The 18,636-nt window shown below is 41.6% G+C and overlaps 2 protein-coding genes across 4 annotated transcripts in view; both read right to left on the bottom strand.

The window, feature by feature from the left end:
- Positions 1 to 1,451: 1,451 nt before the first annotated feature.
- Positions 1,452 to 7,416, bottom strand: LOC125378622. The gene is made up of 4 exons (XM_048394345.1): positions 7,401 to 7,416; positions 6,595 to 7,330; positions 6,516 to 6,559; positions 1,452 to 6,480 (listed from the first exon to the last, which is right to left on the bottom strand). Exons 1-4 carry the CDS (start codon positions 7,409 to 7,411, stop codon positions 6,258 to 6,260), a joined length of 1,014 nt encoding a protein of 337 aa, XP_048250302.1. The 5' UTR covers positions 7,412 to 7,416; the 3' UTR covers positions 1,452 to 6,257.
- The window catches only part of LOC124110783 (caspase-2-like), a 32,967-nt gene continuing 15,782 nt past the window's right edge, over positions 1,452 to 18,636 (bottom strand). For all 3 annotated transcript variants that reach the window (XM_046470196.2, XM_046470197.2, XM_046470195.2), the window contains 2 exons: positions 10,733 to 10,842; positions 1,452 to 10,154 (listed from right to left, as the gene is read on the bottom strand). In XM_046470196.2, the coding sequence (XP_046326152.2) occupies positions 10,020 to 10,154; positions 10,733 to 10,842 (245 nt within the window). In that variant the 3' untranslated portion in view covers positions 1,452 to 10,019. The remainder of the gene's footprint in view (positions 10,155 to 10,732; positions 10,843 to 18,636) is intronic.

The raw sequence follows: 18,636 nt of genomic DNA, 5'->3' as shown, positions 1-18,636 counted from the left end.
TGTTTGGATATGCCATGGGTGAGGACTAGGGAGCTTTTTTTCAGAATAAATTCAACATGACCTGTTTGTTCGTTTCGCCACGCTCAGCAGTAGTCCCGCTATATGAGGGCGGTCTATAAATATTCGAATATGGACCAGAAAATCCAGTGATCAATATTGTGAGCAACGAACCACGCCATTTGGGTACGAGTACACGCAATCAACCAAATCACCGAGTCTGACCACCCGATTCATTTCGTCGCTTCTAACGGCCAGCACGCAGAAAGTGAGTGTTTCACAGTGGAGCGATGTGGAAGAAATATTGTGTTGTGATTTAAGGTCGCAGCATGCATCCTGAACAGTTCATAGTGATGTATCACTCCCACAATGTGGGCTAGTGGTTGGAGCGTTCTCTCCTCGCGCACAGGTTGCATTTCTCTCAAATATATTACATACATTATTTGAATTCACATACTGAAGTTTCCACACATACCCTCAATGCATTGTTGTTGAAATGGGGGGAAATGATCAGCACTGATATAGTCTATACAATAGTATTATGTTCGACCCGTGATGATCCGGGTTAGAGCTGGTCGTAAGAGGCGACTAACGGATCGGGTGGTCAGCATCGCTGACTTTGTTGACTCATGTCTTCGTATCCCCATTGCTTAGATCGATGCTCATGATGTCAGTCAGAGGATTGTATGGTCCAAATTCGATTTTTAGACCACCGTCATATAGCTGGAACATTGCTGAGTGCGGCGTCAAACAAACATATATCTCCACAGGTAACCATGACACGCATTCTGCAAAACCACAGAGCCCCATCACCCCCATCTCAATTTGAGCCGGCTCTCGCATGTACGAGGTACTTCGGACCTGATCTGACCAGGAATCCCGACAGGAAGTAATTAATAGTGTGTGTAATAATTGTCCTATGTATTTAACTAAACTTTTTATCAGTATTTCAGTTACATTATGGGGGCTGTGGGTCGTTGCTCATAATATGAATCATTGGATTGTCTGGTCCAGACTCGTCCTATAGCTGGAATATTGTGTGAATTCTATAACTCTATCTTTTGGGCATCCAGGAAATGGATCTATGAAGTGATTTCTCAGTCTGAATCAGACAATGCATAAACTGATAGACAACTGATTCCTCAACGTTAAACTACCTGTGAAGATCCTGGTTAGAATAGGTCTTCAGCAAGCCATGCTTGCCGTAAAAGGCGACTATGATTGTCATAAGAGGCGGCTAACGGGACCGGGTTATCGGGCTCGCTGACTTGGTTGATGCATGTCATCGTATTCCAATTGCGTGGATTAATGCTCATGATATCAATCACTGAAATATCTGGTCCAGACTCAATTACCTACAGACCGCCGTCTTAAAGCTGGAATAATGCTGAGTGCTGTGTTAAACAAACAAATAAACAATGCCAACCATCCAAAACAATTACTCAAAGACAATAAAGCTATTAAGAGTATTACGTTTATTGATACATTTATGTAAAATAATGCGAGACACAATCACCTCTGGCAGTGAAAATGGAATGTTTAGAAAAGAGAGCAAAATCCAGCTGCCATCCAACAGCATACAGCTGATCAACAAACACACACACACACACACACACACACACCTTGTCAACAGACACACATAGTCAGCACATGCACCTGGCAGACAGACAGTCAACACACACCTGGAACAAACCTGTCAACACACACAAACCTGGCAGACACACCTGGTCAACACATGCACCTGGCAGACACCTGGTCAACACATGCACCTGCCAGACAGTCAACACACACACACACACCTGGAATAAACCTGTCAACACACACACACCTGGTCAACACACACACACACACCTGGTCAACACATGCACCTGACGGACAGACAGTCAACACACACACCAGGTCAACACACACACCAGGAACAAACCAGGAACACACCTTATCAACACACAAACCTGGAACCCAGCTGGTCAATACACACACACCTGGAACACAGCAGGTCAACACGCACACACCGGGAAAACAGCTGGTCAACACGCACAGAACTGGAACACAGCTGGTCAACACGCATACAACTGGAACACAGCAGGTCAACACACACACACAACTGAACACAGCAGGTCAACACGCACACACCTGGAACACAGCAGGTCAACACGCACATGCCTGGAACACAGCTGGTCAACACACACAACTGGACCACAGCTGGTCAACAAGCAACCCTGGAACACAGCTGGTCAACACGCACACAACTGGAACACAGCTGGTCAACACGCACACACCTGGAACACAGCTGGTCAACACGCACACAACTGGAACACAGCAGGTCAACACGCACACAACTGGAACACAGCTGGTCAACACGCACCCCTGGAACACAGCTGTCAACACGCACCCCTGGAACACACCTGTCAACACGCACACCCCTGCAACACAGCAGGTGAACACTAAAAGATAGCTGTGGCTACTGTATCTCTGTGCTGCCTCCTTGATTTGTCTTGTCACTACAGGGCTGTTCCATAGTGTTTTCCAAACAGACTCACAATTTGGAACATACTGCCCTCATAACCCTGCCATAATGTACATGATCCTACAAAAACTGCAACAAGATTTGCTTCATAAAACACTTGGCTTCAAAGATGTGTACTTGTTTTTTCGATTATGCAAATTTCTATGTACCATACTTATCAGGTTGGAATCATAAAAAAATACAGATTTTTAGACCCACTAGCGACTAAAAAGTCTTTACCAGTCTGGTTTTCAACTTGATAAGTAAATATATTGTTGAACCATTTAGTATATCCTCATTTGTGATGGCAAGTGTCTTAGGAAATGAATTGTTGTATTTGTCGTTAAGATCGTGACGCATACACTTTGCTGAAGCACATAAAGTGTGATGCAGATTTGGAGCAGAGATCTATTTAGAAAAAAACATGGCACAGTCCATAGCTCTGTGTAGCGACAAGTCAAAATACAAAATCACTTTTAGGGAGCAGCACAGAGATACAGTTACAGCAGCTAATCCGGCAGACAGCTGGTCAACACACACACACACCTGGTAGAAATTCTCCCCCTCCCCCAAATCCCCAACCACCTTGAATATGTTGGATCCCTAATGTCAGCGTTCTTGTACTAGAGGTGTGATGAACACAATAATATTAACCCAATAACATCTTTTACTTGATAAACAAATGTGAGAGGTGTCTTCAGATTCAACTGAATAACCTCCAAACTTCAGCAATAGCTTCAAAGTTAATGTACTGTCCAGCGTGTAGGGCAAACAACTAACATGGTGTGACGTCTGCAAGCTATGCCCCGAGTCTGCCGACAGTGGACAGCACCTCGTGGAGCACCATCCCTCCTCAGAATCAGCACAATGGTCAGGCTGCTCATTCAACTGGTCATCTGTCTGCATCATTTCTCTTTAACTATGTTACATTCATTACCATATTTGGCATATGATAAGGAATACACACATATTGCAAGACTTAGAATGTCTGACATCTTAACTGGATACACATCCCTATATTCAGGACAGTCTTGATGTTACTATATCTACAGATATGATAATACTCTTCATATACAGGGCAATATCACGCTTGTAACTTTGGCATCAAAAACGTTTTTAACTATACATTTCATTAAAATGTGTAAATAAACTTTCACAAACAATACATGTTTCATATAAACAATTTATAATTTCTTCTCACTGTCCTGTTCACACCTACTTAAATCATTACCGATTAGGTTCTCTTCAGGAAAGGTGTTTCTATTATTACACATAGATGTTGTATGGATATAAAACATGGTTTCAGCCAATAATAGCAAGGCCACTGAGTCTGCCATTAAGACTGTAGCACAGCCACTGAGTCTGCCATTAAGACTGTAGCACAGCCACTGAGTCTGCCATTAAGACTGTAGCAGCAGGAACACTTGAATACTGGATGGTGCATCTACAGCAAGACTTGTGTAGCTGATGATCATCCTGTTACAATGACACAGATATCTCCGGACAGACCATTGTAACTGAATCAAGTATTGAATGGCCTCAAAATGTACTATCAGAAGACATCAATTGATGGCTGCATGAACTAGGGGTGTCAGTGACTGGACAGTTCAGTACAGGCATGGTGCTGACAAACGAATCAGGGTGATTCTGGATTCCAACCCACGATCATAGGTTATGGGCATGCCCAAAGAATGCAACTCTGCACAGCAAACTGCGGCTCTTTAGGTGACTGGGCCAATCCTATCACTCAAAAGTATCACAATACTGATTAATGATAAAATTATTTATTCTGTATGGGTATAGATAGAAATTACCTGCATGGACCTGCAAGTTCAATGCTAATTATGAACTAGGACGATCCATTAAATGTTTCAAATTAAATTTTCTGCCTTCTCATTGTCCATCTTAACCATGGAAATCTTAATAAATGTCAATATTTCTGTGGCAGTGAATTATTTATTTAGTATCAACATTAAGAAAATTGTATTGAAACGTCATCCATATTCAACATTTACCAATACATCGATACCAATACATCGATATCGTGACATACGACATCCCTAGCAAACAGGCAGCATGTCATGCTCCTAGTGGCGTCTTCAAGGCTTCCTGTCACAGGTTGTGTGTAATAACAGTCCAAGAAAACTACCTGTACAATACCCTACATTGAAATGAGCCACAATCATCATTCACTTCAGCATCACCACTGATCTTTATTGGCAGTAAGTAAAGCTCCCAGTGGGTCAAGTACTGTCAGATTCGTTGTTTATAACCAGAAACTCTCCATGCAAATACTCTCAAGGTTTCACTGTCAGTTGTAAAAATGCTGAAATAATTCAACTCTACAGAATGAGTCGGTATATATATTAACCCATGTAACTCCTCAGCGGTGCTGGGTCATGCTCATGATTCTGGTACTGAAACAATGCAAATACAAAGCAACAATAATAATTGTAACATTCTAATAGCTCCACCAACCACAACTAAATAACAGCAGACAGGAATGTCACAGTTAAATCTGCAGGATCAGGTAACAAAACTAATGTCTCAACAGCAAGGACAGCCAGAACATACCCAGACAGAGAATGAATGTACTTCTCCACAACACCCTGACCTGCCCTCCCTTGTATACATATACCAGATGTCTAGCGTGATGCCCTCCCTTGTATACATATACCAGATGTCTAGCGTGATGCCCTCCCTTGTATACATATACCAGATGTCTAGCGTGATGCCCTCCCTTGTATACATATACCAGATGTCTAGCGTGATGCCCTCCCTTGTATACATATACCAGATGTATAGCGTGATGCCCTCCCTTGTATACATATACTAGATGTCTAGCGTGATGCTCCCTTGTATACATATACCAGATGTCTAGCGTGATGCCCTCCCTTGTATACATATACCAGATGTCTAGCGTGATGCCCTCCCTTGTATACATATACCAGATGTATAGCGTGATGCCCTCCCTTGTATACATATACCAGATGTCTAGCGTGATGCCCTCCCTTGTATACATATACCAGATGTCTAGCGTGATGCCCTCCCTTGTATACATATACCAGATGTCTAGCGTGATGCCCTCCCTTGTATACATATACCAGATGTATAGCGTGATGCCCTCCCTTGTATACATATACTAGATGTCTAGCGTGATGCCCTCCCTTGTATACATATACCAGATGTCTAGCGTGATGCCCTCCCTTGTATACATATACCAGATGTATAGCGTGATGCCCTCCCTTGTATACATATACCAGATGTCTAGCGTGATGCCCTCCCTTGTATACATATACCAGATGTATAGCGTGATGCCCTCCCTTGTATACATATACCAGATGTCTAGCGTGATGCCCTCCCTTGTATACATATACCAGATGTATAGCGTGATGCCCTCCCTTGTATACATATACCAGATGTCTAGCGTGATGCCCTCCCTTGTATACATATACCAGATGTATAGCGTGATGCCCTCCCTTGTATACATATACCAGATGTATAGCATGATGCCCTCCCTTGAATATACCAGATGTATAGCGTGATGCCCTCCCTTGTATACATATACCAGATGTATAGCGTGATGCCCTCCCTTGTATACATATACCAGATGTATAGCATGATGCCCTCCCTTGAATATACCAGATGTATAGCGTGATGCCCTCCCTTGAATATACCAGATGTCTAGCGTGATGCCCTCCCTTGAATATACCAGATGTATAGCGTGATGCCCTCCCTTGAATATACCAGATGTCTAGCGTGATGCCCTCCCTTGTATACATATACCAGATGTATAGCGTGATGCCCTCCCTTGTATACATATACCAGATGTATAGCGTGATGCCCTCCCTTGAATATACCAGATGTATAGCGTGATGCCCTCCCTTGTATACATATACCAGATGTATAGCGTGATGCCCTCCCTTGTATACATATACCAGATGTATAGCGTGATGCCCTCCCTTGTATACATATACCAGATGTCTAGCGTGATGCCCTCCCTTGAATATACCAGATGTCTAGCGTGATGCCCTCCCTTGTATACATATACCAGATGTATAGCGTGATGCCCTCCCTTGAATATACCAGATGTCTAGCGTGATGCCCTCCCTTGTATACATATACCAGATGTATAGCGTGATGCCCTCCCTTGTATACATATACCAGATGTAGAGCGTGATGCCCTCCCTTGTATACATATACCAGATGTATAGCGTGATGCCCTCCCTTGAATATACCAGATGTCTAGCGTGATGCCCTCCCTTGTATACATATACCAGATGTCTAGCATGATGCCCTCCCTTGTATACATATACCAGATGTATAGCGTGATGCCCTCCCTTGTATACATATACCAGATGTATAGCGTGATGCCCTCCCCTGTATACATATACCAGATGTATTGCGTGATGCCCTCCCTTGAATATACCAGATGTATAGCGTGATGCCCTCCCTTGTATACATATACCAGATGTATAGCGTGATGCCCTCCCTTGTATACATATACCAGATGTAGAGCGTGATGCCCTCCCTTGTATACATATACCAGATGTAGAGCGTGATGCCCTCCCTTGAATATACCAGATGTCTAGCATGATGCCCTCCCTTGTATACATATACCAGATGTATAGCGTGATGCCCTCCCTTGTATACATATACCAGATGTATAGCGTGATGCCCTCCCTTGAATATACCAGATGTATAGCGTGATGCCCTCCCTTGAATATACCAGATGTATAGGGTGATGCCCTCCCTTGAATATACCAGATGTCTAGCGTGATGCCCTCCCTTGTATACATATACCAGATGTATAGCGTGATGCCCTCCCTTGAATATACCAGATGTCTAGCGTGATGCCCTCCCTTGAATATACCAGATGTCTAGCGTGATGCCCTCCCTTGTATACATATACCAGGAGATGTATAGCGTGATGCCCCACTATATTATCGTGGTAATTAATTATGATGGATCATAATGGCGAATGCTTACCAACATATTAAATATGTCACACGCAAAATGTTTCTTGTTCCCCCAGTGACTATTTCCTGTTCCGGCAAATGAAATCTGCCCTACGTGGAAGACGCTTCCAGGATGACAAGGACATAAAGGCTGCCACAGAGGCATGGTTAGAGGGCCAATCTGCGGATTTCTATAAAAGTGGTAGTAAAAGCTTAAGGACAAATGGAATAAGTGTATTGAGATGAATGGAGATTATATTGAAAAATAAAAGTGCAAAAGATATTCTGCGACTTGGTCTTATATTGAAGTTGCAAAACTTATTGAACACCCCTCATACCAGGATAGATATAGGTTGATTCCCTCCCTTGCATATAGCAGGATATGGACAGGGTGAGACACAGAGTGGGCATAACAAGGGGTACTGTACCTCGTGTGGGACATTATGGCTTCAGTAATCCTTACAGGACCCAAAGAATGAGTGCAACTAACCAATGAATGACTGATACAACACACTCCCATTTACAATGCTAAGAGGATTTGATCACTTTTATGTCAACTGTGTTTATCCAGCAAATAATATCTCCATTCTATCTTGATAAATAATATGATACATAACGTGATAAATAGTGTGGTTTGAATGGCATCATGCTGAGAATAGATGTTCCATTAAATTACAAAGTTCTTTCACCTCATCTCGGAATGCCTGATGGGACACACATGGACATCTTTTCAAGCCAACAATATTCTGATTTGATTGAAAATATTGATTGTTCGCTTGTACAAGGTCCCAATTTTGAATATATATTTTGAATAGCTCTAAGCCAAACTTTCATACAGGAGAGTCATTTAGAATGGTTGTTGATTGATGAGGCAGGGACTTGGGTCAAGCTGGTGCTTACCTGGTAGAAGTTTTGAGACAGCAAGATCACCTCCATAGTAACTGGACATAGGGTATTTACCTTCACAGAACTGAGATATAATACAATGGATAGTCGAGGTGAACTGACTCACACCACAGTACACTACACACAATTCTGAAACACATACACATGTAAAACGCTAAAACTATGGATAAAACTAATAGAAAACAGCAATGGATAAAACAAACAAATACAACTAAATCATGATAAATGTTAAAAAAGACATTGTCCTTTAAATGTTTTCTTAAAATAGATGTTAGTCAGTGATCTGCATAAGGGAGGTAACTGAGATACCTGAGACCAATCTGGACATTCTGGGAACTGTGTCAAGTAGCATTTCATCAATATCTCCTACATTATTTATTACACAGCCAACAGCTGATGGGTACAACAGCAGCAGCATTTTGATTAGTTTCTCAACTTGACAAAGTCAAGGGTGTGTACATTAGGACACACTGTGTTCATATACTGAGAAAGAAGAGGCATTCTTGTACCAAGTGTTCCAGTCATGGCACAGTTGTTGTTTTCTATTCTACCAGTCATGCACCATATTGCTGCAAATTGCTGCTCCATAAGGTCAGTTGCAGATCACTTGTACATTCATACAAACTGACCTCTACACGTTATGACAAACCTCGGGACTTGTATACATAGGGTCTTCAAAAAAATATCCCCCAAAATATTTTAATGATCTCAAACTGTTTTTGTTCAGTATAGATAACCAATAGGAAAACTGACCACAAAATCTGAAACATACAGGGTACTTTGATTTCTTAACAAAAACTAAATATTCTGAAACCACATGCTAACAGGAGACACCAGCAACACTGTGAGCTGACTTGGGGGCTGATGGAGACTGATAGCTGACCATGGACACCAAACATACACCAGCCATCTACAGCCACCACAACAAAGATGAAATATGCTTAGGGCTGTCATACAGTAATAATGTTAATGAACATGTGAAGATGGCAGAATGATTTTGTGTAAGTTGTAAGCACCAAATATCATCTTGATATGACTTAAATGAAGCATGTAAAACAAGTTTGTGTAAAACAGATTCAAAATGATTTCATAACCTAAAATTCAGATCCAAGATAAAACTGTCAAACACACACAAAGCACCTGTCAGCAATTGCTGTAAACCCCGTTGTTAGTCCACACCATACTTTCAGATAACAGGCAATGAACTGGATGTAAAATATCACACTGCATTTCTTTCAGTTGCTGCAAAGGTATCCTGCCATTATCATACTGGGTCTTGAGCCAAGGCACTCCCCTAGACGCTCCCCTAGACACTCCAACCCATCTGCACAATATATATCATCATACTGGGTCTTGAGCCAAAGCACTCCCCTAGACACTCCAACCCATCTGTACAATATATTATCATACTGGGTCTTGAGCCAAGGCACTCCCCTAGACACTCCAACCCATCTGTACAATATATTATCATACTGGGTCTTGAGCCAAGGCACTCCCCTAGACACTCCAACCCATCTGCACAATATATATCATCATACTGGGTCTTGAGCCAAGGCACTCTCCCCTAGACACTCCAACCCAGCACAGTACTAGTAGTCTAGTACACGCAGCAGTGGGGGCCACAACATGTCTTGTCTACATTCTGATTAAACTTATCCACTGCCGATGCCGGGGAAGAAGAAAAGGTGTGGCTTCCGGAGGGTGCTCTTGTACTCCGACATCTGTGTCATGCGGTCCATGTCAATCTGTGGACAACGGGACACCTTCCTTGACACCAGGTGGTTCACCTGAAAGTAATTAGTCTCATCTTCATATTCAACATTCAACAAGTTATTCATGGTAATGCAGGCCCACTTGCACTGAACAACCAACGTTAGGCACTGAACCACAGAACCACAGCAAGTTAGTCACTAGATCTATACTCACACGAATACCATACATGTTGGTTAATATAGGAAGAATTACTTATATTCACGAGATATCAGAGCGCGTCACATGTGACGTCATAGATCCATGACTCGAGATGCACCAATTGTCACCCCCAGGAAAAGTGTGTACAGTTTGGAAATCTCGTGCACCATATCGTGATAAGAATAAAGACACTATGGTAACATTTGACGGTTTGTATGTAACTTTTGTCATTAAGCAACACATTGGAAACATCTCGTCTTTATAATTCTCTATATGTTTCTACGGTTCACATTTCTTTTGGCTGTGAGTATATTTACTAGGACCTACATAAGTCACACATGCTCATGATATTAATCACTGGATTCTCTGAGCCGAGCTGATTATTTACAGGCCGCAGCATTAAACAACAACCACACAACAAACAACAAGCTGCTCCCCTAGTCGTACTACTCACCCGGTTCAGCATGGTACAGATGTCCTCATTCTTCGCGTGCCTCATGAAGATCTGCACAATGGCCTCAATGTACCAGCTTCCCCGTTCACGATTGCGCCATGCATAGTAACCTGCCCACATCAAACATTAGACAGTCAACTTGGGTACCATAGTAACCTGCCCACATCAAACATTAGACAGTCAACTTGGGTACCATAGTATCCTGCCCACATCAAACATTAGACAGTCAACTTGGGTACCATAGTAACCTGCCCACATCAAACATTAGACAGTCAACTTGGGTACCATAGTAACCTGCCCACATCAAACATTAGACAGTCAACTTGGGTACCATAGTATCCTGCCCACATCAAACATTAGACAGTCAACTTGGGTACCATAGTAACCTGTCCACATCAAACATTAGACAGTCAACTTGGGTACCATAGTAACCTGCCCACATCAAACATTAGACAGTCAACTTGGGTACCATAGTAACCTGTCCACATCAAACATTAGACAGTCAACTTGGGTACCATAGTAACCTGCCCACATCAAACATTAGACAGTCAACTTGGGTACCATAGTAACCTGCCCACATCAAACATTAGACAGTCAACTCAGGTACCATAGTAACCTGTCCACATCAAACATTAGACAGTCAACTTGGGTACCATAGTAACCTGCCCACATCAAACATTAGACAGTCAACTTGGGTACCATAGTAACCTGTCCACATCAAACATTAGACAGTCAACTTGGGTACCATAGTAACCTGCCCACATCAAACATTAGACAGTCAACTTGGGTACCATAGTAACCTGCCCACATCAAACATTAGACAGTCAACTTGGGTACCATAGTAACCTGCCCACGTCAAACATTAGACAGTCAACTTGGGTACCATAGTAACCTGCCCACATCAAACATTAGACAGTCAACTCAGGTACCATGTGTCCTTGGCAAGCTTTGAATAATCATACAACACAGACTCATCATCCAATCAAAGCTCAGATCTTCACAAAGTCTGCAGAGCGGCAGCAGCAACGTCTCGGTTCATTGCCTACTGTAAGTATAAACCACCTTAACACAGGTTGAATGAATAGAGCAAGAATTCCTGACCTGACTTATGAATAAATAGTTTTAAGAATTAGTTTTATGACGTTTACACATTTTTACAATGGCAAACATCTGTATGAAGACAGGTTTACTAGAATCATTAGCCATTTTGAATAGAAATTGGATCATGGGGTGTGTTGACTGAATATTCTCAGTGAGATATTCTTATTGTTACCATATGGTAACAAATATACATGTGTGGTATCACCACAGTAATAAGGTATTCTAGTGATTCCAACATTATCACTCAGTAAGTACAACATATCCTACCAAAACCATGCATTATTGGCATTAATGTAAAATAAAAAGGGACATTAAAAGCTATGTTACGATATAACAGCGACGTATAAACACCTTTGGTTGCTTTTTTGCAACAATGTCGAGCATGCCCAAAGTTGAATGCAGACATGAAGCCTAAAGCAACATACAATTTCTCCATCATATGGTCATTATCATCGACACATTACAGCTAACTGCAACCTACTGGGGTGTGGGGCACTGATGATAACATGTCAGTCCTAACCACATTGTGTGGTATATTTACATTTGAGTGTACTGGAAGTGACCTCTGAACTTGACTACGTGTGCGCATGCGTGAGCGGAAGCTGAGGGGTAGATGGGAAAAATCAGAGAGGAAGCAGCGTGTTTACGCATGGCGGGGATTTGACATGAACTGTCAGTGGTGTGTTGAGTGAGAGAAGGACTAACCAGGGCCAACAGTGGAAAGGGCCATAAAGGTAATTAACATTGGTAGCAGAGCGTGGTTGCGGGAAAACGGGACTAGCAATATGGCACATGGTTACAAGAATCCCCTGACTTTGACAAATGAGATGGAATATGAGACGTGGAAAAACGAACTTGAAATATGGTGTCACATGACCGAGGTTGTAGAGGAAAAACAGGCACTCACAGTCTCACTGGGATCACTTACGGGACAAGCAAGGGCAAAAGCAGTGGCAATTGATGTGAAAGACTTGAATTCCAAAACGGGTTTGAAAATTCTTGTCAAAGCACTTGATGAACTTTATACATCAAGACACTGGAGATCAAGTCTGTGCGAAAGTTCTTAGCAGAGCAGAAAAGGCAACAGGCAAAAACAGGAGCTGGTACAACTTAGAATTCACGAATTCTGAAATGCAAGGTATAAGTCAGTCAGTTGATTTGTCCAGTGTAGAAGATTAGCGGATCATCCCCTGTGAAATCATGGAGGAAAACATCATGATGACAGAAGATGTTTCATGGACTAAACCCAAGCTAACTGAACTTGATAACTGGAAGAACAAGTTTTTGTCACAGAGTGACGAAATATCCCCCGCCTGTACACCATACTACCAAATATGAAGACAATCCAGCGATTAGTTCTTGAGATATCGCGGCAACACCGTTTTCTAACTCCAAAAGCAGATTTGCCTGCTGTGACCTTGACAATGGGGTCAAGGTCACCAAAACCGACTGGTGTCTGCGGTGTCTGTATATACACCATAGTTCCAAATATGAAGACAATCCAGTGTTTAGTTCTTGAGATATCGCTGCAACACCGTTTTCCAACTCCAAAAGCAGATTTGCCTGCTGTGACCTTTAAAATGGGATCAAGGTCACCAAAACCGACTGGTGTCTGCGGAGTCTGTATATACACCATAGTTCCAAATATGAAGACAATCCAGTGTTTAGTTCTTGAGATATCGCGGCAACACCGTTTTCCAACTCTAAAAGCAGATTTGTCTGCTGTTACCTTGAAAATGGGATCAAGGTCACCAAAACCGACTGGTGTCTGCAGTGTCTGTATATACACCATAGTTCCAAATATGAAGACAATCCAGTGTTTAGTTCTTGAGATATCGCGGCAACACCGTTTTCCAACTCTAAAAGCAGTTTTGTCTGCTGTGACCTTGAAAATGGGATCAAGGTCACCAAAACCGACTGGTGTCTGCGGAGTCTGTATATACACCATAGTTCCAAATATGAAGACAATCCAGTGTTTAGTTCTTGAGATATCGCGGCAACACCGTTTTCCAACTCCAAAAGCAGATATGCCTGCTGTGACCTTGAAAATGGGGTCAAGGTCACCAAAACCGACTGGTGTCTGCGGAGTCTGTATATACACCATAGTTCCAAATATGAAGACAATCCAGTGTTTAGTTCTTGAGATATCGCGGCAACAAACAGGTGGGACGTACGGACGGACGGACGTACGGACGGACGGACGGACGGTCGTGAATACTATATCCCCCGCTTCGCGCTTTCGCGCGGCGGGGGACAAAAATGGAGTTTACAAAGAAGTTGTCGATGATGGGCAAAGATGTGTGTCAACCATGTGGGTCTGTACACTTAAAGAAACACCAGAGAAAATAATACCTAAGGCAAGGTTAGTTGCCCGAGGTTTTGAAGAAGGTGAGAATACGGACATTCAAAAAGATTCCCCAACATGTGCTAAAGAATTGCTGAAACTTATCTTGGCAGTATTTTGTCAGAAAAAATGGAAACCTCATTCAATGGATATTAAAACTGCGTTTCTTCAAGGTGAAGAGATGAAGAGAGACGCATACATTAGACCTCCAAAAGAAGCAAACATACCTGGAAAACTCTGGCATCTTCAGAAGTGTGTCTATGGACTAAGTGATGCATCACTACATTGGTATCAGAAGGTCAAGTCAGTCATGTTAAAACTAGGAGCTAAGGTATTGAGAGTTGACCCAGCAGTATTTTTCTGGGAAGGACAAGATCAAGAAACTGTTGGAATTTTGGCATGTCATGTTGATGACTTTATTTGAGGTGGATCTGCAGAATTCAGATCAAATGTAATGGAATCTGTGAGATCATACTTCAAGGTAGGAAAAGAAGAAAACCAAGCTTTTCAATACTTGGGAATGAACTTACCTTACCAGGACGGACACATTTTCTTACATCAACAGAAATATGCAGAAAGCCTTAACTTTGTCCAGATTGATAAATCTAGATCCGCTCAGAAATCTTTACCCCTGAACGATATTGAGAAGCAAGATAGGACAAATACTGTGGATAGCTAAACAGAGTCGTCCTGATGTTATATTTGATGCTTGCCGACTAGCAGCATGTGTGAAGGATGCCAAAGTTGAACATCTTTTGACAGCAAACAAGATTATTAGGAAGATTAAGTCAGAACATGTCAACTTGAAATTTCAGAATGTAGGAAAGGAACTTTCACTTGTAGTTTTCAGTGATGCTTCGTTAGGAAACCTGCCCGATGGAGGCACACAGGGTGGACACATGATTTTCCTCACAGGCAGTACAGGAAAGGTGACACCTTTATGTTGGAACTCGAAGAAGATTCGTCGGGTGGTGCGAAGCACACTGGCTGGTGAAACTTGGAAACTTATTGATACAGGAGTGTACCTATCAATGTTGTTTGGAGAACTGAGTGGTGAGAAACACAACAGAATGACATTGACCTGTATCACTGACTCTTAATCACTGTATGATGCTCTAAAATCCACTAAACCTGTTGGTTTGAAGACATGCCAAAGAGGGAACAGATAACGGAAACGCATCTTGCTTCGCGGAAAAAAGTATTGCATGGCACAGGCTGTCCGAGCACGTGCGGAGCGAGGAGATCGGAATTGATTGAGTTAACCCTTTCGCCCCGACTGCCCGATTTTTTTTAGCAAAAACCATGTCCCAGTACCCGGCTGCCCGATAAATTCGATGAGGTGTCTCCCCCCCCCCCCCCACCCCCCGCCAACTTTCAAGAATGGGAGTGGCAGAGTGACCACAACGGTGGAGACATGAGGGATTTTGAAGAGGCGACTGGACTCAAGAATACTTATTGACACGGTGAGTGAAGAGTCATGCTATTGATTTTTTCCAACTGTTTTACAATGATTCTGTGTTTGAACAGATTATCAGGGTGACGAATGAGAATGCAGCCTACACGTGAACGAGCGATCACAACAACAACAAAGGTGAGTGGCATGACGTATCTCTTTCTTTTTTTAAAAATTTATTTTTCTGATCGCAATCCGAATTGTAGTTTGCCGGTTTGTCGTATGTCCTTGTATTTCGCTCAATTTGAATAAAATTTATTTCCATATTCATGTTCTTTTTCTTGTTTTTTACATCTTAATTTAAATTTTAGTAACTGTAATAATTATTTATTTATTAATTGATTTAATCAAGTACTGATTTAACTTATTATGCAATTGTAAATAGCAGTGTATTGTAAATATGTTATCACAACTTGTATATTTGCAGAACTTGAATTTACGATCTTTCTGTCCTGTTACAATCTTTCCCTCCTTTCAGATCAATCTGTGATATCTTCCCTGTGATGTCATTCTTATAGTAGCTGTGGTTCCAATGTTCAGGTAATGTGATAAATTACTATTTAATTACTTAAATACTTAATTTTTGTTTCAAATCCTGAAAAAGAACAAAATAAATCTGATATTTGTGTTTTTACCTGTGTTAACAAGTTTACCTGCGTAACAAGTTTACCTGTGTTAACAAGTTTACCTAAGAGGCTGTAAGTGTATCATAAGTAATATGTGACATCAGTATAGAAAACAAAGTCGGTACCAAGTGTTGTAAACAGATGTGCATGAAGAGAATTTACCTGTAACACCTGGGATTACCTGTGCCGTCCAAGATGACAAGACCACCGTGTTATGTTTACCTTGCATCTGTGATTTATTTTTGTGATTTTTAATACAATTTGAGCCAAAATTCATTGTCTGTTATCATTTTTTCAGTGTTTTCAAGTTTTATTTCACTTGTAAACAACTGTAATTAGAAAATAACAAAGGTTAGAGACAATAACAACAAAGAATATTACAGTATACTTAATCCTCTTTACAATGGTATATGATAAATGTATATTAAAAGCAAGTTTCTGGTAGAAAAAGTGCATCAAAAATGATAGTGTGATTTTCCAATAATACTGCCAGGGAGGCCAGTGTGCAGGCCTTGTCAGTGTCAGGGACTGCAGTGTTTCAAGGGACATAACTCTGGGGCAGCCAGGGATGAAAGAGTTTACGTCACTTTGGCTTGAGATGTCGTCGCGATAGGACGTACATCAGTCAATTTGGTTTGATAGTTCGGCTCGATGGGACGCATGTTCGTCACTTTGGTTTGAGATGTCGCGATAGGACGTACATCCGTCACTTTGGTTAATAGTTAAAATTCCACTGCGCAACAATAGTAGCAGAGCGTGGTTTTCTGTTACATTTCCATTTGAACTGAAAGCTTTATTAGAATTGTATTTAGATATTAGATAGACAGCTTAGACCAACTATGTCTGAAACTGGAATAGATAGCCAGTGTAGAGCAGCTATGTCGGAAACTGGATCTCTCTTGGAGATGGAAGAACGAGTTCGTGTGTTGAAACAACAAAAGGCAGCAGCCAAATCTAGTTGTACAAAAGCTAGGAATAAGCTTACTACTTTGATAGAAAGTCAGGATCAACCATCACGGAAAGAGGTAAGGGATCGTGTCGATCAAATGAATGATCATTTTGTGAAAGCAATGGATGTTATGATAGAGCTTTCAAGGGTTTATGTTAAACTGGAAGAACATGTTAATATTAAAAAGTTGGATCAAGAAATAGATAGTTTGGAGGAGGAAAATAACTTAGCTCTTGAATCTGTAAAGGAATATCTGCAAAGCAGATCAGGGTCTAACAGATCAGGAAATAGCTCTGTGTCCAGTAGAAGGTTAGGCAGGCTATATAGCATACCAAAAAGATCCCAAATTAAACAACAAAGTGTTGTATCTCCGCAGCAATCTGAAGTAGCCGACCGTGAACATTTGGTCTCTGAAGGACACAATCATGGTCAGAAGGATGAGCTAGCATTGCATGTTAGTAGGACAAAATGCCCAGGTAAGTCTGATAATAAGGCCATAGGGAACGACATGTGGACACAGTTGAAACGTGTGTCGATACCTGTTTTCTCAGGTGATATAAAAACATATTAAAGTTGGAAGGCAGCTTTTATGACTTGCATAGATCAGTCCCCAGCCACACCTGAGTTCAAGTTGTTGCAATTACGCCAATATCTCTCGGGCGAAGCGTTGAAATCAATTCAGTCTTTAGGCCACAGCTCAGTAGCTTTTGATGTTGCACTAAAACGTCTTGAAAGAAAGTTTGGTGGGAAGAGGTGGCAGATTGCAATCCAAAATGAGGAAATTAGTAATTTCAAACCAATTCGTGAAGGCCATGTTCAGGATCTAGAGAAATTTGCGGATATTTTGGATGTTGCAGTCACAAACATCAGAGAATCTGACAGGGTAGAGGAGTTGGGTAATGGCCTGCTTTATGCCACTTTGTTGAAAAAGATGACTGAACTTATGGTCGCTCAATATCAAAGGTGGGTGTATGAAAGGGACAGACAGGAGTCAGTAGAGACTCTCAGAGAATGGATAATGTTAGAATCAGAATTTCAGATTGTTGCAAAGGAATCAGTACATGGATTGACTACACCAGGTAAGAGATCACAGGCAAAACAGAAAATGTCTAGCACATTTGTTAGTGATGTTAGTATCTGTGGTGTATGTGCTAAAGAGCATGACATTTGGAACTGCAAACTTTTCAAAGGTATGCTTGTTTCTGATAGATGGAACGAAGCCAAAAGATTGAAGCTTTGTTTTCGTTGTCTTAGGGGCAATCATCTTGGTAACAGCTGTCGTCAAAATAGGCTGTGTGGTATATCAGGTTGTTCAAGGACCCACAACAGACTATTGCATAATGGAAACTCTGGAAAGAATGAGTTCATTGACAAGACTTCGCGTACCTACCAAAACAGAGCTAAAGCTAAACCACAAGTTGATGAGTCAGT

This window comes from Haliotis rufescens, unplaced genomic scaffold (genome assembly GCF_023055435.1).
Source record: "Haliotis rufescens isolate VD_foot unplaced genomic scaffold, xgHalRufe1.0.p SCAF_13, whole genome shotgun sequence".
In the NCBI taxonomy this organism is placed as follows: domain Eukaryota; kingdom Metazoa; phylum Mollusca; class Gastropoda; order Lepetellida; family Haliotidae; genus Haliotis; species Haliotis rufescens.
Note: the sequence above shows the minus strand (reverse complement) of the source record. Positions and strands in the feature narration are given on the sequence as shown.

Coding starts and splice junctions, on each gene's coding strand:
- LOC125378622 (XM_048394345.1), bottom strand. Junction 6,560..6,594: donor GGGAGGGCATCACGCTAGAC/ATCTGGTATATT, acceptor ATCACGCTATAC/ATCTGGTATATGTATACAAG. Junction 6,481..6,515: donor GGCATCACGCTAGACATCTG/GTATATTCAAGG, acceptor GCTAGACATCTG/GTATATGTATACAAGGGAGG.